The sequence below is a fragment of the Xyrauchen texanus genome, chromosome 18 (genome assembly GCF_025860055.1).
Source record: "Xyrauchen texanus isolate HMW12.3.18 chromosome 18, RBS_HiC_50CHRs, whole genome shotgun sequence".
NCBI lineage: Eukaryota > Metazoa > Chordata > Actinopteri > Cypriniformes > Catostomidae > Xyrauchen > Xyrauchen texanus.
Window position 1 is genome coordinate 38690533 of NC_068293.1, and position 21178 is coordinate 38711710.

The 21178-nt window shown below is 36.4% G+C and overlaps 1 protein-coding gene across 1 annotated transcript; it reads right to left on the reverse strand.

Moving 5' to 3' along the window:
- Positions 1-992: 992 nt before the first annotated feature.
- dnajc10 (DnaJ (Hsp40) homolog, subfamily C, member 10) lies at positions 993-20322 on the reverse strand. Its single transcript, XM_052148691.1, is given in 25 exon segments — positions 993-1649; positions 4784-4894; positions 5147-5269; positions 6253-6400; positions 7500-7553; positions 7657-7790; positions 7900-8055; positions 10570-10671; positions 11238-11354; positions 11778-11905; positions 12303-12357; positions 12359-12418; positions 13583-13693; positions 14584-14673; positions 14789-14920; positions 15080-15123; positions 15344-15421; positions 17308-17401; positions 17512-17643; positions 18155-18237; positions 18620-18670; positions 18801-18966; positions 19055-19331; positions 19425-19540; positions 20080-20322. Coding segments are annotated over 23 exon segments (2379 nt in total). The 5' UTR covers positions 19253-19331; positions 19425-19540; positions 20080-20322; the 3' UTR covers positions 993-1637.
- Positions 20323-21178: the final 856 nt, after the last annotated feature.

The window sequence follows — 21178 nt, forward strand, 5'->3', positions numbered from 1 at the left end:
ATAATTGGCCAAGCTCTAGGTATCAATTAAATAAAATACCACAGAAAAATCACGTGGTTGCATGCAGTTAAAAATATATATATATATATATATATATATATATATATATATATATATATATATATATATATATATGGAATTCCCAATTTCCACTACTTAGTAGGTCCTCGTGATGGCGTGGTTACTCACCTCAATCTGGGTGGTGGAGTCTCAGTTGCCTCCGGTTCGGAGACCTCAATCTGTGCAACTTATCACAAGGCTCATAGTGCATGACACCGCGGAGACTCCCAGCATGTGGAGGTTCATGCTACTCTCCACGATCCACGCGACTTACCACACACACTGCATTGAGAGCGAGAACCACTCATTGCGACCACGAAGAGGTTACCCCATGTGACTCTACCCTCACTAGCAACCTGGCCAATTTTGCTGCTTAGGAGACTTGGCTGGAATCACTCAGCACACCCTGGATTCTCCAGGGTTGGTAGTCAACCCTGAGCTACCCAGACCCCCTTGACAGCTTATACATTTGAACCATGTTGTTATATGAGCAACCAGTAATTTGCTACCCTGATTTAATTCTCACGAGCATTGTGCACATACACAACGTACAGTTCTTAGTTCCTCTTAATGTGTTAAATCAATATCCCTAGTTTAAACACATTCCACAGACTTTTCTGCAACAAATGGGCCTGTCTAAATGGTAATCCTCATGTTGCCAAAAGTCTTGAGGGTCTCATTTGTGGCTACTAATGTTAGGGTTAGATTTAGTGGTAGGGTTACGGTTAGGTTTTCTCTGGACATTGTGTAATATTGAACAATCAACTAATAAAATGAACAGAGACCGTTTCTTCCCAATGATATATGGCATGTTTAGGTCTGAAGCCATTGATGTTACCTCACTGACTCCTAGTGGCCTCCTAAAACGACACAGTCATGAGAATATTTACATACCCTCACAATACCGAAGATGACATTAAACAATGTTGGGAAAAACCGAAAGTGAAGAGGTTTATTCTACAATGAATCTCTCCAAACACATATGACTGCTGAGAAATAAAATACAAAATAGTGCAGAAAAACATTAAACTACAGAGTTTGCCAAGAATCCACTAAAAACTGTGTCGTTTTATGCTTTCTACAAAATACTCCATGATTGGGCAACTTTGACAGAATGAGAACTAGAATGTATTTTAGAAAAATACAATAAAAGAGCCTTCTGAAGTTGAACAGAACTCTAAATTGCATTTTACTAAGAAAAATACAACAAAACGTTATGCAACCGGACAAATGCATCTATTGTTACAGTCAAAATGAAAGAAATAAAGATATTTATTTTTAACAGTACATTCATATATTATGGACAGTCATAAATAAATAGCACTGTGGTGACCTTGTCTTGCATCAGTAACACATTTGGAGGTGTTGTTTGTTGAGTCTCGAAACTCTGCTGTGATTTCCTCTTCGAACCCTCTTTGAAGCAGCTGAGGTGAAGTCACTCCTCTCTACAGTCTCTTTGGCAGTAAATAAACTCAAACAAATCTCTCATCAAAGAGTCCTTCCTTTTGCGTGTGCGTTTTTCCCCTGTCTTACCATTCCATGGGCAAGAGTTTGTGGATTGAACGATGTTTGAAGTCTTACAGTTCATCCTGTAGGAAAGTACAGGGATTAGATTTGACATAAACATTAGTTTATTTATTCAGTTTGGAGGGTTCACACTAGGTGCTGGATGACAAGTTTGATATTTCACAAAATATTGATAAAGTTAACATTCTACTGCAAGAAAATCAATATCTCCATTAAAAATGCTCAGCGATGGCACTTCCTGGATCATTTGGCACCCCAGAAAAGTACCACTTTCAATAGACATTTTGTTTCAATTCAGCTGAAAATGCCCAAAAAGTGCTGTTTGTGGGGTTGAAATACCCAGTTTCCAAAAGATAATTGGTGATTTGGGCTTCTTTCCATTTCTAACATGATCAGCACAAACTTGAGCATTTTTACTTATTGATGTCGGGTCAGCTTCATTAATATCACGGATGCTATCATAAGACCCAATTGAATCACAGGTGGTGTTGGTAGATTTGAACTTTTTACCAAGGACACACACCTTTAGAAGTGTTAAACATTTGAGAATGTGTATTCAAACTTTTACATGTCTGACATAATTATACAGGAACATTGAACCAAATTAAAAACTAGTTCTGTCGTTAGTTCAGAAAGAACCAACACATTTCTTCACCAGAAACCAGATATCCATTTACAGTATCTCACAAAAGTGAGTACACCCCTCACATTTTTGTAAATATTTGATTATATCTTTTGATGTGACAATACTGAAGAAATGACACTTTAGTGTGTTTACAGCTTGTATAACATAACCTAATTTGGACATTTTCACTTAGGGGTGTACTCACTTTTGTTGCCAGCGGTTTAGACATTAATGGCTGTGTGTGGAGTTATTTTGAGGGGACAGCAAATTTACACTGTTATACAAGCTGTACACTCACTACTTTACATTGTAGCAAAGTGTCATTTCAGTGTTGTCACATGAAAAGATATAATCAAATATTTACAAAAATGTGAGGGTGTACTCACTTTTGGGAGATACTGTATAATAACTTCTATTAACATTAACAAACATCACTACATTATATAATGCTTAAAATATTATTAAAACCTCAGCATAAGCATTTGTGGAATAATGTTGATTATCACAAATACAAATTGACACGTCCCTCCCTTTCTTAAAAAATAAAAAATAAAATTGAGGTTACAGTAGCCTAGTTTCCATCCACTTTTTGCACTATTTTGTTATCGACAAAGTGAAAATGCGTTTTGGTGTATTGCAAAATAAATCTGCCCTTAAGCCGTTTCCATACAGAAATAAGTGTTTATAGCTAATTGTGCACCTTTCGCCTCCCAGATGTCCCAAAAATTGTTTCCAAAAGTTTTGGTAAAATGGGGAGAGTATTGAGACAATTCATTCAATTAGACAGCTTACTCTCATTTTAATTTTACAAATAAAAGCAATCAGAAGACAGAATAGCAATCAAAGTTGCCCTTCTGATAGGACTATAATATTGGTCCTGATGTTGCGCCCATTGCAGGTTGCCACCGGTTCCCGAAACGAAAGCGAATCGACATGGCCCTGTTCAAGCTGGCAACCTGCACCAAGCATTGGGGAAACGTTCAGTCTTAGTATAAGGGTTTACATATGATACATTCCTGATAATCGATAGGCTATTTTGAACAATCATCTAATCTAAAGCATCGCCATCACAACTGCTTTATGTCCCGCATTTATTATGTAATATAATACTGGGAATTTTGCCGTCGTTTTTCAAAAGTAAGCTAAACAATACTTTTATAGAATTGGGCTATGTAATAGTGTTCCAAAAAAGCACTGATGCTTTCCTCCTAGTATTGTGTATTTATTTTTAATTTAAAACAACAACAGAAATTGTTTTTAATTTTTTTTATTATGGACTAATTCAATGAATGCCATCTATTATTTTGAATGGTATGGAAAAGCAACTTTGGCTACGGATGGCTTCGGCGATTAAATTAATCACAAACAGTGGCCATTAATTTGTTCTGTGCACTTGCCGATGTGCATGATATGAGATATTGGTGTTGGCACTCCTGGAAGTGTCACGTATGCAGCATCGAATCTGTGCAGGTATGCCGTTAATATCAATCCATAATCACATACAATATATTGGCTTTCAAGGAAGTATACCTTGTCGTCATGATTAACACTATAAATGTTAATCAAGATTGGGGTAAATGCTGTCATGTGAGGCTATATTATTTCATTAATGCCAATTTTCTCTACAAAATGTGTTTCCAAACCAGTTTTTCACCACATTGCTTTATTTTGTTGTGCTAAATGTTGATGATGGAAACGTAATTAGTGAGGCACTTAAAATGGAAGTGAATAAGGTACATTTTTGGAGGGTTTAAAAAAAAAGGCAGAAGTTTGAAACTTGTAATTTTATAAAAAGCACACAATAATTCTCAGTTTGTATTATTTGACGTTTGTATTATTTGAGCTGTAAAGTTGTTTAAATCGACATTTTTAAGATCATGGTTTTACGGTTTGCGGTGTAACGTTTTCATGGCAACAAAGTTGTAAAATTGGATAATTTTACATACAAAAAGTAATACATTTTATCACACTTAAATCATGTTAACAACACTAATATGGTTTACATCTTGGGGCTATACTTTTGAAACTGAGTATTTTAACGTGTACGGATTGAGCCCATTCACTGGAACCCAGAGTTTTACCTTTTTTAAAAGGAGGAACAAAATTAATTTTTGTGGAAATCAATATTAAGCCACAAATGCTGTAGACTGAGCTTGACTTGTATTGAACCTGGAACATTCCTCTGAGTAGAAATGGTGTTAACGGCATTAGAGTTGGTAAGTTTGATTCATTTCCTTGTATTAGTTTCAAAAGTCTGTTTCGGATTCTTTGCGCATCACTAAAACATGTTTACGAAAAGTCTCTGCTTAGCATTTTTCATGTCTTGTTCATTAAAATGTAAAAACAGATGTAGGGAAATATTTCTATGTTTTAATAAATACTATTCACTGCAAGGTTTCAGCATTCCAACAATTTGTTTGTATTTTTTTTACATGGCCTCTGAATAACACTATGGATCGTCGCAGTACCACTTTTCAAACTCACCATGAAGAGTTAGATGCATTATTTCACTTTAAAACTTTCCATGCCAAAACTTTAGACTTGAATTCGGATCAGCAGACAGTCTCTTACTTTGAGTTTGGAGGACTTTCCCTGTGTGGCTAGCTGCTGGAGTCGCTGTCGCAGAATGTCTGCAATGACATTGGAGTCTTTGCTGTTAATGTGTTCTCCACTCTGATCTCGCTGAGAGTGAAAGATAGACAGAAGATACCCATTAGAAAGGCAACCCAGAGAACATCTGGAATAAAATGTTTGACCGCAATTTGCTGTACATTTACATTTATGCATTTGGCAGACGCTTTTACAGTGCACTTATAACAAGGACAATCCCCCTGGAGCGGTGGTGGCTGTGGGGATCGAACCAGTGACATTCTGATTAATAGTTATGTGCTTTAGCCCACTATGCCACCACCACTCTTACTGTACTAGTCTTACCCGTGGAGTGCCCAGGTGCGGGTAAAACCTGACACTTGGGTAAGCCTTGATGCCAGCACTTTGACAGGTCTGGTAGTGTGTCTGACAGTCCACTTTGCCAGCTCTCACAGTACCCTTCATCATCTGCAGGAGGAGTGAACAGGTGACTTGATTAGGGATGTGTAAAACTACAAATAGTGGCAAAAATCTATTTCGACATATTTGGATACTAGTGTTTGTTTTTAATGCCACGCCAGCTTCTGTGGCTTTTTGTTTTCAATTCTGAAATTAAGGTTACAGTATAAAAACAGGAAAATGAACAAACCTATTTAAAATGTTTAAAGCACAATCTAAGATTTCTTTATGGGGTCCAATACTTCCAAGCTCCAAAATGGGCATAAATGCAGCAGGAGTAACACTTTGGCCTGTTCTCACCCAAAACCAATCGTATTGCTTCAGATGATGTAGTTTATACCACTCAAATCATATTGATTACCTTCATGTCCTTTTGTGAGCTTAAAAGTGTTGGTCCCCATTGACTTCCCATCTCCATTAAAATATGTTTGTTTGGATTCAAGAGAAGAAAGTAAGTCATAAGAGTTTAAGACTACATAAGGGTGAGTAAATGTGGAGAATTATTGTTTTTGGGGGAACTATTCTTTTGAGTTTGGAGGACTGACAAGAAAATCCATTTTCAATAAAAACAAACTAATTCTGCACAAGGGTGTCAGCAGAATTAAAAACTTGTCTCTTTGGACTTGAAATAACACAAAATGTGTTTCAATGATTATTTGGAGACATAAAATGTCACATTTAAAAAATAATTAAAAATCAACTAAACCTTAGTTTTGGACTCTGAAAACTGAAAGAGGTTTTTATTTAGAGAAAAATAAAATAGTCAAGTGCATCCAAACTTTTGAGTGATAGCGTATATGCAAAACTTCATTAAAGGTTAGAATACATGTGATTGGCTAAAGCACTGCATGAGCCGCCCATTGGTCCTGCCAATAAAAATGCATTTCCATCTACATTTGCATTCCCTGAAGGAAGCGCTGTACTGTAATCACTGTCAGTGTTTTACATATTCCAGGTGTCCAGTTCAGATTTAGGACAGGGAGAAGTCTTACCCTGGCAAGAACTTCAAACTCAGGGGCAAAGTGCTGGCAGGGGCCACACCATGGAGCGTAGAAATCCAACACCCAGTGATCCTTTCCTCCCAAAACATTTCTCTTAAAGTCTTCAGGTGACAGATCCACTGAGGCCCGAGGTAACAAGCTACAGACAGAAGAGTCCATGCATTAGAGGTTAAAAAAAAAATACAATTTAGAAGTGCTGTATCTTTCAAATATGCATACGCATTATTGCAAGAGCAATAATAACACCTAAAAACAGCACTAAAACACTCATCATTGTTGACTCAATCCATAATCCATACTTAAAGCGATAGTTCACCCAAAAATGAAAATCCAGATGTGTATAAATTTCTATTGAACACAAAGATTTTTAGAAAATTATTTCAGCTCTGTTGTCTCATGCAAGTGAATAGTGGCCAGAACATTACAATATCCAAAAAGCACAAAGACAGCATAAAAATTATTCATACAACTCCAGTTGGTAAATCCATATCTTCAGAAGAGATATGATAGGTGTGGGTATGAAACAAATCAATATTCAAGTCCTTTATTACTATACATTTTCATCCCTGCCAGTAGTTGGCAATATGCATGATGCGAATCACCGAAATCAAAAAGAAGAAGAATGTGGAAGTGAAAGTGCAGATTTATATTAAAAAAGCACTTAAAATATCGATCGGTTTCTCACCCACACTTATCATATTGCTTCTGAAGACATGGATTTAACCACTGGAGTCTTATGGTACTTTATAGTTCTGGCCATCATTCACTTGCATTGAATGGACAAACAGAGCTGAGATATTTCTCTTGAAATCTTAGTTTGTGTTCTGCAGACGAAAGAACGTCATACACATCTGGGATGGAATGAATTTTCATTTTTGGGTGAACCATTCCTTTAATGGATAATAAACAGCACACATTATGCGGTTTTGGGGTGGTACCCAAGTTTGGGGAATATATACACATCTCAAATATTCACAATGATTTTGACGGCAATGTAAAATTAAAGCAGTATTGTGAATTATTTTGGGTTGATTTGACCATAAAGTTCTTAAAGACAAATTTTCACCAAACAACTACATTAGATTAGGTTATATTCTATTTATTTCCGTGATTAAGTTCAAACTGTCCATTTAAATTAAATTATTCAAAACTGATTTACTTGCTAAACATTTACAGTATTTTACTTCTTCCATTAGGCATTTTGAATTGTCCAAATGCTTTGAGTTGATCCTGCTTACCTCAATGCCCAAGTCTTGATTGAAAAGGCATCCCGATGCCATCCATTGTAACTTCTGTTCACAATGAGAGAGAAAAACAGAACTTGTTGAGCTTGTGTGCAATTGTGTACAAGGTACTGAACAAGACACTTCTTTAGCTCTCGAGGGAGACACGCACTGGTATTGGTCTCGGCGGTTGCTATTCTGAGGGAAGAGGCGTATCTCTGGATAAGCTTGCACATTCTCACCCTGACAAAATGAGTGGTGTTGCTGGCAGTCAACTGTGCCCACGTTTACAACCCCACTCAGCATCTAGAAACAGACAATGTGAGATCATACACAACTGAATTGACCAGTAATAATAACGGGTGATGAGTAACGGTGCTCAGATTGGTCATCAGTGGAATTAATGAGCGGATACCCGCGCCATTCTCCTCCACTCAGGCAGCAGCGCCTGGCAGGGGCCACACCACGGGGCATAGAAATCAACCAGCCATGTCTCTGTGGACTTGCGTCTCTTCACCAGCTTCTGGAAAGACTCTGGGCTCAAAGTCACCACCACAGGATTCACCAGGTCCTGAAATTAATCAGAACCATTATTTCAACCAAAAATAGCAAGTATATTTGACATGTTTACTGTAAGAACTAAATACAAATCTGTTTAAAATAATCAAGGACACTAGATTTCACTAAATGAACATAATAACAAAAAAATAAAACTGTTAATATTTACCTACATATATTTGACTAAAACTTTTAATATATGAAAAAAATGCAACCCAATTTTGCATATATTTGACTAAATAAATAAAAAAAAAAACATTTTGAGTGATGGCACAAGCAAATATTTGAATCAATGCATTGATATGTACAATTTGAACTGATTCAATAACTCAAATGCTGCATTTAATTTTAAAGTTTAAATCAGAGACGCTTTCAAAAAACATTTGTTAAAATGCTCTCATAGTAGCTAGGTGCTAGTAAAAGAAGAATCGTGAAACTAGCGTAATGACACGTAAGCAACATTTTATAACATTTTTGTGAGCGCGAATTCAAAGCACAATTGTCGTGGCAGTGCATAGTGGCAGTGAGTGTTTGCACTATCAGTGGGTGTATGCGCGCAAACTGTGTTTGTATTGTATGTAAATGAAGTGGCGCTAAGCGCAATTTACTAATTTCCTGAGAAATAGGTAATTGCGCTAAGACTTTTTAGTACCACATCTGTTTTCAGGTGGTAATAAAGTTAATGTCCAAAATATAGTGGAATATCAAATTATGTCCCTGACAATCATTGTTGTAGCCGTTTTATGAAACACAACTTTATGAAATTTGTGTAAAACCCTCTAGAGGTCATGGTATATTTTTTATTTATTAATTATTATTATTATGCTTATATTTACAATTATTTATTATATAATTTGTATAATTTCTCTCACCTGTTGTCACAGAGTGATTTTTAAATCACTGCAAAAGAGGCCAGTGGTAGAAGTTGGTGAGGGTAAATTGTTTAAATTTTAAGGGAAGTGGTTTTATAAGATTTTTGACCTTTTCTGACTTTATTATTTTGATTATATTTTCGTTTCATTTAAAGTGTAATTTGAATTTAGAAATATTTTGTTGAATTTTTTGTGTGTGTTTTAAAGGAAAATCAACTGGTTGAAGTGAAGTAGGTCCACAAAATTCACAGCCTATCGTGGAAGGCCGATATAATCATTGTTAATATTAGCCATGATTTGTGTCACTTGGTCAATTTGATTAATAATGCTTACATTCAATATTATTTAATTAATTAGTACATCCAAATCCTGACAAGAAACATATTTTCCATGTGTAGAAAAGGAGGGTGTCACTAGAAATTTGCCTAAAGAGTACTATTACGCACATATAAAACATTAAAGGCAGGTGCACGATAAAAAATTGACAAAATTCATAAAAAAAATAAATAAAAAAAAAAGCACACTGCTAGAAATGCTTCCATGTAATTTAACAGAAAAGACAATGTCTTGACCTCTTTGTCACTGCCTGACAAAGACACAAGCGGTTTAGAAACTTTGTCTTTTCTATGAAATTACATAGGAGCATTTATAGCAGTGTGCCATACTTGAAATATGCCTGACATTCAACAGAGATGCAGTTAATACACAAAAAAAGTCCATATTCCTATTCTTCTAATTCACTGCATTCAGCCTATTAACACTACCAACATCTTATGAATGTGCCATCTTTGTTTACATCACTGGTGCTTGACAGGAAATGGACTATGACTTTAGTCTTACAGAATATGACTCATCGCATAGCACTGCGCTTTGTGCTCTTAAGATAGGACCCATGGTTTCTAGCATAGTTAAGGGCAAAACAAATATAATAGCATTAAAATCAGTTATATTCAAAATATCAACAATATATTACCATCCAAATAATTTAAAATATAGTTTCAGCATCAGACGGCACACCCACAACAATGAAAATAAGTGGTTCTTGGCCAGTGTAAGCTGCAATACAGTCCAGTCCTTTGCCATTTTAGTCAAAAAGTTCTGTCTACACAAGACTATTTTTAATTAGGGCTTTTGTAACCAAGTAATCGCACCGTTTTCTGTTATTTTAATCGCGATTAATCACGATAAATAATTGAGGTTACTGTGAAACGCTTACAATGAAAGTGAATGGGGACAATTTCTGGAGGGTTTTTAAAAAGGCAGAAATGTGAAGCTTATAATTTTATAAAAGCACTTACATTAATTCTTCTGTTAAAATTTGTGTATTATTTGAGCTGTAAAGTTGTTTAAATTGTCATTTTTACAGTCATTTTAAGGTTTTAGGATTTGTTGCCATTATATCCACATTTAACCACAAGTGGGGAAAAACATCAGCAACGTTCCAGTAAGTGAGGCAGAAAAAGACCAATACTACATACCTTTTTTGTATGCATTAAACATTAAACTATTAAATCACAGTAAATAACATTTTCAATTTCCCCGCCCTATTATAAATACATAGAATATTCAATATATCACCAATTTCCTATTGTGTATGAATTGTAAATGAGAGCATAAATGTGCAATTGTGATGTGTGTTCAGGCCTTCCTCTCACCTCTATAAACTCCAGGATGCCATCTGCAGAGTGATGGCCTTCATACTCATGGATACTGGACTTGTTGAAGATCACAGTTGTTGGAAATGCATTAATGTTGTACTGAAGAAGGGAAAGAAGCAAGTGAGGAGAAGCCGCTGTCATCGGATATTCATATTCAGTTAAAATCTGATTATTATAATAAAAATGAAGAGGCCTATAATTATCCTACAAGAAATCTAAACATTTCATAAGCAATTTCAAGTCATAAGCAATATCAACACATATGCTGGCCCTGAAAATTATTGGTAAATAAGTGGTATCTGCATAAGCAAATTATGTTATTGCTATTGTCGGAGCTAACGTTTCTGAACCATTTTTGCAAATATTTTTAAAAAGGTGTCAATGGATACATACTTATTGTGGCCAAATTAATGAATAGTTAAATTAATGCGGTTAAATTTTTGGTATAATTACAATTTATGGTAGATCAACAAATAAACACTTAGACAGGAAGCTAAAGATGATCTTAATCCATTTAACCGGTGCATTTAACACATGCTCTGTGTTACTTAAGAGAGGAAACCACATAAAAAAAAAAACAAAAGCTAGAATTAGTCGCTGCTGAGCGCATCAGCCAAACAGGTGTCATCGGCTTCAAAACCACACATCATGTCAGATTCATTTACCATGCTGCAGAGCCCCTCATGCACAGTACAGTCCAGAGTCCCAAATTTTAACTGTCCAAAGAGCTGGATGGAGGCTTTCCTTAGTTCAGGGAGAGCAGCTCGACATGGTGGACACCACTGTAGGACACAAACATTACCCGTAATCAATAACCAATATGCTGTGCGCTCTAATTACAGTAGCTCTTATTCTCAATTATATATACAAACAATCACCCCGAAACACATAAGAGATAAAATTGGACTATTGGAGAAAAGCAAGTCATATGGGCTTGGAACATTATGAGGAAGAGTAAATAAATGACAGAATTCACTTTTTTGGCTGAACTACCTCTTTAACTTTAGAATTGCAAACTGTGGCAAAAATGTTGACTTTGATTGCATCTGCAGATTACTTCCCACCCTTATGAGCTTGATGAATCAACCATCGACAGGAAGATGCCATGGCAATGTGGGTACGTTCTTAGCAGATTATTATTAGAGTTTAAATAGAGGTTTCCAGTAGAGGTTTAACGGAGAGATTTAGATGCAATGATAACTCACAGGTGCAAAGAAGTCAACCAGCCAGGGCTCTTTCTCATGATTGGGGAAGTTCTCAGGTCTCAGAGTGGTGACATGGGAATTCACACTATCTTTTGCAAAGGCCACAATGTTATACAGGACATCCTTACCTGGACAATTAAACGCAGCGTAATTGGCATCATAAATTGGGTTAACAATATAAACTACGTCTGGACAATTATATTTTTCAGCCTTTTGATGTTATATTTCTTGAAATGTACAGGATGCATTTGCCATAAAAAAAAATACAAATCTGAACACAGTTTTTATATTCTCTCTTATTTCTTCATTTTATATAGGAAACAAAATCATTGTTAATATATTGCAAGTATTCAATAATCAACAGCCCAATCTTGAAAGAATTGGCTGCACTGAACAAAATTTTAAAATGTGGATGAATGCTGTTTACAAGTTTTAGTATTATTGGTTGAGCCAAAGTGTTTTAAAGCACTACAAGGTTATTTAGAAGCACAACATCTAGTCTTACTATAACTTTTCTGAACTTACCATGGTGAATCTCAAAATCATGAATTCCAACCCCTTTAAAAACTGCCACACAGGGCTTCCTGAATATAAAGAGAAGCGCACAGCTCTGAACCTGAGATACAGTCCACCTTTCCCACCTACACAGACAGATGAACATTATGAATCCAAAACAAGAGCACCATTTAGCAGAAATTGCATGACTTAAATAATAGTTCACTGCAAATTTAACAAATTCTATCATCATTCACACACCATGTCGTTCCAAACCCCAAAGACTGACTTTCTGCTGTGGAACACGAAGAGATGTTTTGAAGAAGTTTCTCACTGCTCTTTTCTAAGAGATCCCTTAAAGGGATAGTTCACCCAAAAATACAAATTCTCTCATTATTTACTCACCCTCATGCCATCCCAGATGTGTTTAATCTTTCTTCTGCTGAACACAAAGATTTTTAGAAGACAATCTCCTTTTTGTAGGTCCACACAATGCAAGTGAATAGTGACCAAAACTTTGTTGCTCCAAAAAGCACATAAAGGCAGCATAAAAGTACTCCATAACACCACAGTTGTTTAATTCATGTCTTCTGAAGTCATCCAATCGATTTAGGATAAGAAAAGACCAAAATAACTCCTTTTCCACTATAGATTGTGGCATCAGTAGTCTTTTTGGCCATCACGATTTCAAACTCGATAATACTTCCTAGCGCCATCTCAAGCACTAGGAAGTGTAATTGACCTTGAAATCATGATCTTCCCAAGAGACAGCAATGGCAAGATGTACAGTGAAAAAGGAGTTACATTTTGGTCTGGTCTCACTCAAAACCGATTGGATCGCTTAAGACATGAATTAAACTAGTGGAGCTGTATGAATGACTTTTATGGTGATTTTTGGAGCTTCAAAGTTTTGATCACTATTCACTTGCATTGTATGGAGCATAAAACTTTCTTCTAAAAATCTTTGTGTTCTGCAGAGGAAAGTCATATAAACCTGGGATTGCATGAGGGTGAGTAATTGATGAGAGAATCTTCATTTTTGGGTGAACTATCCCTTTAACCAGGAAACTGTCATGCCCCTGGTCACTGTATGCTTCCACTGTATGGGAAAGTCCTGCATTAACATATTTCAAACATCTCTTTTTGTGTCTCACCGAAATAAGTAATTCCTATTGTTTTGAAATGAAACGAGGGTGATTGAATGATGACATAATTTTCATTTTTGGTTGACCTATTCCTTTATATAAATCAAGGAAGCTTGACAGAAACTATTTTAATAAAAACAAGGACAAAAAGAGAAACTCAAGCACCTGTATGTGAAAGTCTTTCAGAAGAGTTTTGAGTTTTTTATATTCATGTGATGCCAGATCATCGTGTCCAAAGGAGAAGCTGATGAGCCACCGGTGATGAGCCAATTTATGCTGAAATTACAAAACCATAGAAGTACAAATATTATCCCCTTCATCACCAGGTTACAAAATGAACACCTACCGATAGTAAAAAAAATTGGCTTTGGCAAATAATGCAACAATAAAACACCAGATTGGCAAGTTCCACAATAGTTGGCTGGTAACGTTTAGGAACTGAAATTACATGGTTTAAGTTGCATTGTAAAAAGGATAGTCTGGCTGTGATGTAAATGACATATGCCATTCAAATCTAAGACAAACAAACTTTTTGTTTGTTTATTTAGGATGCCAAAAGGTTTTGTTTTCTCCAGACCTTCATGTGGCAAGACGCAAATTTGAAAAATGGTCTGCACTTATATAGCGCCTTTTTAACCTTTCCATTCACACACACACACATACCAATGATGGCAGAGCTGCCATGCAAGGTGCTAGACTGCCATTGGAGCAACTTGGGGTTCAGTGTCTTGCCCAAGGACACTTCAGCATGTGGAGTCGTGTGGGCTGGGAATCGAACCACCAACCATGCGATTAGTGGCCGACCCGCTCTACCACCTGAGCCACAGCCGCCCCTAATTGAATTAAAATTTGTCACAAATAGGCAAGTAAAAAAAACAGCAATTGAATTCCATTGTCTATAGGGACAACAATACATTTTGGAATAAAATTCACTCAAAATACAGCTTCATGGACATTAAGAAATATTTATGGCCAGTAGAAATTCCTAATTCACCCCATTATATTCAGGTGTTATCTTTAAACCACACAATCATATTTGACCATGAGTGTAAGTTCCATGCGGTTACGGAGTAAACAAAGATACTGCTGGGTGGGGTAATGGAATACATTAAATTCTTTGCAACAAAATGCTTGTTCATATTAATACATTTCCTTTGAGCACTTACCTCAAAGCTGTCCTTTGTAAGAATCTCAAGGTCAGGCAGATACTTCAATACTTGTGCATATATTTCTTTAGAATCCAAACTCTGGATAAACTGCAAGGTTAATAAGAGTCATATACTGTAAATCTAAATGAAAACCAGACCACCAAATTAGGTCTATTAAGAGCTACTAAAATCAAATGCATGATTGTTAGAAAGACGACCCCACCAATGTACTGCCTTTCTGAGCAAGCGAACTGCCAGGTGAGAAGAGGCCGGTTGTGCTAGTGGAGATCTCAAAGCTGTCACACAGATCTGCCTGCTTGGAGCAATCCATCCATCCCACATTTACCAGCCCGTCCTGTAGAGAGAAGCAAACGGAAGCATTTACAATGTTGATTCATGCTCACAATATGGAGTTCAACTGTGAGAATACCCGTTCTTAATGCTTTCTGTTTGCGATAATGTGTCACTGGAACTGAGTTGGCCGATATATGAAACATGCCCGCACAGTGCTTACCAACATTCCAGCGAGCTTCCGTCTTGTCTGGGCCTCCAGACAATCTATAAGGAATGGTGGCGTTTTAGTGACTTTTTGGCAAAAACAAGAGTCCTTCTGTAATTATTTTTAATTTTTTTTGTATTTGGCAGTCATGCAATCCATTTATCAGTACTTGTATTCCCAGGGATTCATACTGGTGACTTTGGCATTGCAAGTGCCATGCCCACCTTGTTGAGCTACAGGAACTAAGCTCTAATTATTAAGATTTAGTAGTTGTCTTACCCCCGGTGTCGGCGCAGAACGTTATCAGCCAGCCAATTCTTTCAGCAAATGCTCTATTGATCTCAGTAAAGATATTCCCTGAAAATACAAACCAATTTTAGAGATACAATTCCAGCTTTCAAATATAACTAAAAACACCTAATAACATTTGCAAATAAAAATTTATGCAAAAGTGTGCACACTTAATTGTGTATGTGGCTTTGTTCAGAATCAACCAATCATCAAGCTCATGTGAATGAGTACACACCTGTCTTCACCTGAAGTGACTCTGATTAACTCCAAATAAATCTCTCTGTTCTTGTAGGATTTTTTTTACATCTACTTGGTTGCATGCTATTACAAGAGCCATGAGCCACAAAGAGTATACAAAGCATCAATGGGATCTAATTGTTAAAAGGTATCACTCAGGTGAGGGCTACACATTTTTTTCAAGGCATTAGATATAAAATATCCATAGTGAAGACAGCCATCAACAAGTGGAGAAAGTATGGAATTATCAAGAACAGGTCATCCCTCCAAAATTGATGAGACAAAGAGAAAACTGGTCAGGGAGGCGGCCAAGAGGACTACAGCAACATTAAAGGAGCTGCAGCTCTTTCTGGCAAGTACTGGCTGTTCCCTACATGTGACAACTATCTCTCGTATTCTTCATCTGCCTGGACTATGGGGCAGGGTGGCAAGACCAAGCCTTTTCTAACGAAAAAAAACCCCCAAAACATCCAAGCCCAGCAAAAACCTATATCCAGTCTCCCAAAACCACGTGGAAAAATGTGTTCTGGTCTGATGAGACCAAGATTTAACTTTTTGCCAAAAATTGTAAAAGGTATATTTGGCGCATAAACAACACAGCACCTCAGCAAAAGAACACCATACCCACGGTGAAGCATGGTGGTGGTGGTGGCATCCTGCTTTGGGGCTGCTTGTCTTCACCTGGAACTGGAGCTTTAGTGAAGGTGGAGGGAATCATGAATAGCTCCAAGTACCAGTTCATTTTGAACAGAATCTTCTAGCGTCTGCTAGAAAGCTGAAAATGAAGAGATCTTTCACCTTTCAGCATGACAATGATTCAAAGCACACATCCAAATCAACAAAAGAATGGCTTCAGCAAAAAAAAGATGAGTGTTTTGGAATGGCCCAGCCAGAGCCCAGACCTGAATCCTATAGTAAATCTGTGGGGGAACCTGAAGAGTGCCGTACACAGGAGATGCCCTCGAAATTTGACCGATCTGGAACGTTTTTGCAAAGAAGAGTGGGAAAATATTCCCAAGTCAAGATGTGCAAAGCTACTAGACTCTTATCCAAACAGACGGAGTGCTGTAATAAAATCAAAAGGTGCTTCAACTGAGGATTAGTTCAGAGATGTGCACACTTATGCAGTTAGGTTATTTTAAATAAATAATAAAAAAATTATCTCTGAAAGGAGTCACTTTAGTTTTAAATTTGACATTAAATATGCAAAAAGTTTTTTACATCACAAAAACCTGCTGTTTTAACAGGGGTGTGTAGACATTTTTATATCAATTGTGTGTGTGTGTGTGTGTATGTATATATATATATATATATATATATATATATATATATATATATATATATTAATTATACTGTATATACAGAAGCAAGGTTTCTGATTCATTAAAATTATCAACCGCTGTAAAAACATATGCTATAATTGACTTTTTACAATAAGTTAGGTGTGGCTTCTGCAATTGTAGTCTTGATTATTTATTTGATCAGTTGTGCAGCCCTAACGTAACTAGATATATAAAATTATTAATATCCATTCATTATACATAAATTAATGATAACGATAATAATATTAAACCAGTGGGAATAAAAATAGGACCTTTTTTCTACTACTTTTTTTTTCTACAAATGATTTATCCGCATAACAATTTAAGTGAAAAATGATTCTGTATTACACTGTATATGCCAAACTGAAATGGATTTTAAATTAAATTAAATACCTTGCCACAGTTCCGTCACTTTGCTCTGCACAAACTGCATTGCAAATGTGGTGAGACTTGCTTTTGATCGGTCGCCATAGTACTTCTCAGGATTCTGTTGGTATGATTGCATTAGTACTTTAGGGTGACAACAGACATTAAACATACCTTATACTTACAGTTATGTAAATAGATGCTGACAAAGCAAAGGCAGAACGTTCTCACCATTCCAGCTCTGAACACATAGAGGCTGGGGTAGCTGCTAATGCCTTTGCTACGGCACAGTCTGCTATTATCGCCACAGTTCACTGCGCCGATCCGAATTACACCGTCCATCTCCTTAGCAAACTCCCGCCACTGCAGGGTCAGGAAAATACACATTAACAAAACCAACCCAAACACGAGTTAGGAAGTGAAAAAGTATTTTCTTAATAAGTATTTTTGTCTTGTTTTCCAGTAATGTCTAAATATTCTTAAAACAAGAGCAATTTACCAGACAAGCAAAATTGCATTAGATATTTTGTCTTGTTTTGAAAAAATTTAGCAAAATTTCTTTTTTTCTTAAATTTAGTTTTTTTTTCTTAATTTTTTCTTAAATCAATAAACTATTTGCCAATGGGGAAAGAAAAATAAACTTGCTTCAAAGGGAAAAAAAGTTTATTTTTTTTACCCCATTGGTAGATTTTTAAAGCATAACATTTTGTACATGTTGTCAGATTTCTCTGAAAACAAGATTTAATATCTTATGCCATTTTGCTTGTCAAGTAAATGTATCTTGTTTTAAGAATATGCTGATATTTTTACTGGAAAACGAGACAAAATGACTAAATAAGAAACACATTTTTGTAGTGTAAGAGAAGTTACATACCGTGGGAGCAAGGTCGTGACAGTGCGAGCAGCGTGGGAAATAGAAATTAACAAACCAGACTTCCCCAGATTTTACTGCTGCATCTGTGGAAAGACCAAACCTGTGTAACAACACTCCATTTCCAAAAAGGTTTAAGCCACTATTTGAATTTCAAAAAACCTGGCAAGAACATGGCCAAGCCATATTTCACCCTAAAATCATTATCTTTTTGCACAAAAGAAATTAAGCCTATCATTTCTTCTGAGGTCTTGGCTGATTTCTTTTGATTTTCCCTTGATGTCAAGAAAGGAGGCACTGAATTTGAAGGTAGGCCTTAAAATACATCCACAGGTACACCTCCAATTAGCCTATCAGAAGCTAATTGCCTAAAGGCTTGATATTATTTTCTGGAATTTTCAAGCTGCTTAATGGCACAGTTAACATAGTGTATGTAAACTTCTGACCCCCTGGAATTGTGATACTTACCAAAGTCCGCTCTGTCTAGGGTAGTAATTTCTTGATCATCATCATAAATTCCTGAAAAACACATTTAAATGTTTTTTTCTTCTCGAGGATAGACAAATATGACATATCATGAAGAGTTTTAAACATACATTCATATTTACAATAATATCCCTGCAGAGCATGAAGGAAAGTAATCAATTACCAAAATCATATCTGTAATAGTTCCAGCTCTCATATCTTCCTCCCTTTTGTTCATCTTGCAGGCCCTTCTCTCCATACTTGTCATATGTCTTCCTCATGTCCTCATCCTTCAACACCTCGTAGGCCCGATTGATCTTCAAGAACTTGTCGTGGGCCGTTTCATCATTCTAAAAAGACACAATTGCTGAGATCTCAGAGACACGCTGAAGGATGATGTATTATTTCTCAATGACATGCCATAATAAATCTACTCACAGGGTTTTTGTCCGGATGCATTGTGAGAGCGAGCTTTTTGAAGGCCTGCCGGATCTCTCGAGTGCCTGCCTCTTTCGAAATACCCAACAACTTGTAGTAATCCTCATCGGAGGAAATGGCAACAAACAGCCATAATGCGAGGAAGGCAAACAGCAAAGTTCTCCTTGAAGGTCTCAGATGATTCTGGAACATCTCCATTGTTTAAGGGTGTCGTTGGTGCAGATTGTTGGTGGAGGATTGCTTACAGGAATTTGATGCTCATCCTCAACAAAGACACCTTGCGAGCAATGACAGAGAGAAAGAAAGAGAGACTCTCTTGGTGTGGAAAGTGAACACGTCAGTGTTTACAGAGGGTGGAGCAACTTCTTACTTTCTCTTGACATCTCTGACATACAGACAGACACACCACATCATCTGTCTGTTTGATCACTGGATCTCGGCCAAAAAATGAGTTGCAGGTCACGGACAGCAGGAGGGAAAAGATTGCTAAATGCAATTAATAAAATGCAACAAAACATATAATCATGTATAGTTGGAATGTTTAAATAAACAGGCTTTGACTAATAATTTGCCCATTGATGGGCCAATGCAATTCATTGTAGTTTTAATAAGTTCCAATGCATGATATGTTGTAGCATTGGGTCACCACTTGCAAAATCTGGTTCCTAAAGCAAATCCAGTTGAGAACCAATTATTTATTTCAGATCACGTCATTTAACAGTCAATTGGTTTTCTTTACTGTTTTTACCCCTAGTTACCCACCACATAGCTTAATATGAAGTTCGAGATTTAGTATTATAGCTCTGTTCACATAAAGGTCTTTTTTTTAAAAAAAATTGAAAGCAGTTTCATGTTCTTATTCATGTTTATGCGAGAATACAAACATTAACTAAAACCGGTTAAGATAATTAGCCATCTAATTCCTGAATTCCACAGCAAATCTTCTGGCCAAAATCAAGTCAATTCCTGTATTAATGACGTAAACTCAACGTCTGTTTTGTGATGCAATGTGTATAAGGTCTCACCTTTTTTGGAATACTCTATAATAATCAAGCAGCATTGCACTAATTCATGCTTTTATTTTAGGGTAGACACCGGTGTCAGTAGCAGCGTGAAGCAAGCGGTAGAAGGAGAGCAACAACAAGCCACTAGAAGTCTCCATCTTCTTCTTCTGGAGTTATTTGGTGGTTGTATTCACCGCCACCAACTGGTAAGGAGTGTGGGTCTGGATCAGCTAATTCTTATACAATTGTGACCTAAATAATATCCTCTTAATTCTGTCGTTTCCCCCTGCTGTCTGCGACCTGCGACTCATTTTTGGACCGAGAACCAGTGATCAAACAGACAGATGATGTGGTGTGTCTGTCTTTATGTCAGAGATGTCAAGATAAAGTATGAACTGAAGTTGCTCCACCCTCTGTAAACACTGACATGTTCACTTTCCACACCAAGTTGTATGAAGAGAAAAAATATGCAATGTAAGATGTTGTCTGAGGCTATCAGTCCCTATCATCTCCTTTTTAAATATTGCAAACAGACACATGTCCTGACATACTTATTAAAGTTGTACAACAGTATAATAGATAATTAGCAGATTACAATTTCCAAGCAATGGTAAAATGATTCTTTGTCTGTTTTCTGTCTTTGAAGCATCTACAGGTGTTGTTTGCTGGTGAAGCTACACATGTGAACTTCTACACCACAACCCATGGAGCTTACCTGACTGGGGTCAGAGAAGGGCAAAGACTCATCAGCCATTATTCTGGTTGAACAGTAGAGAGAGGAGAATAGACACTTTGGTTTCATGAATATAACATTTTATGAGTGTATACCATTTTATAGTCTTGCTCTCACACCCTAGACTTACACAAGTTTTTAAATGATCCACAGGAAGTTTATAGCTGCCTGTAAAACATAAATATGAGTGTTTACATTCAACTGTACAAGGCATATTTATATCCTGTTAATTGTTAAACATAACCTCAGCTACATGATGTACATGCAGTTTTGATGAAGAAATATTCTTTCTTATTCTCTAAAGCAATGTTGAATAATATTCTCATTCTTTAAATAAATTATATATATATATATATATATATATATATATATATATATATATATATA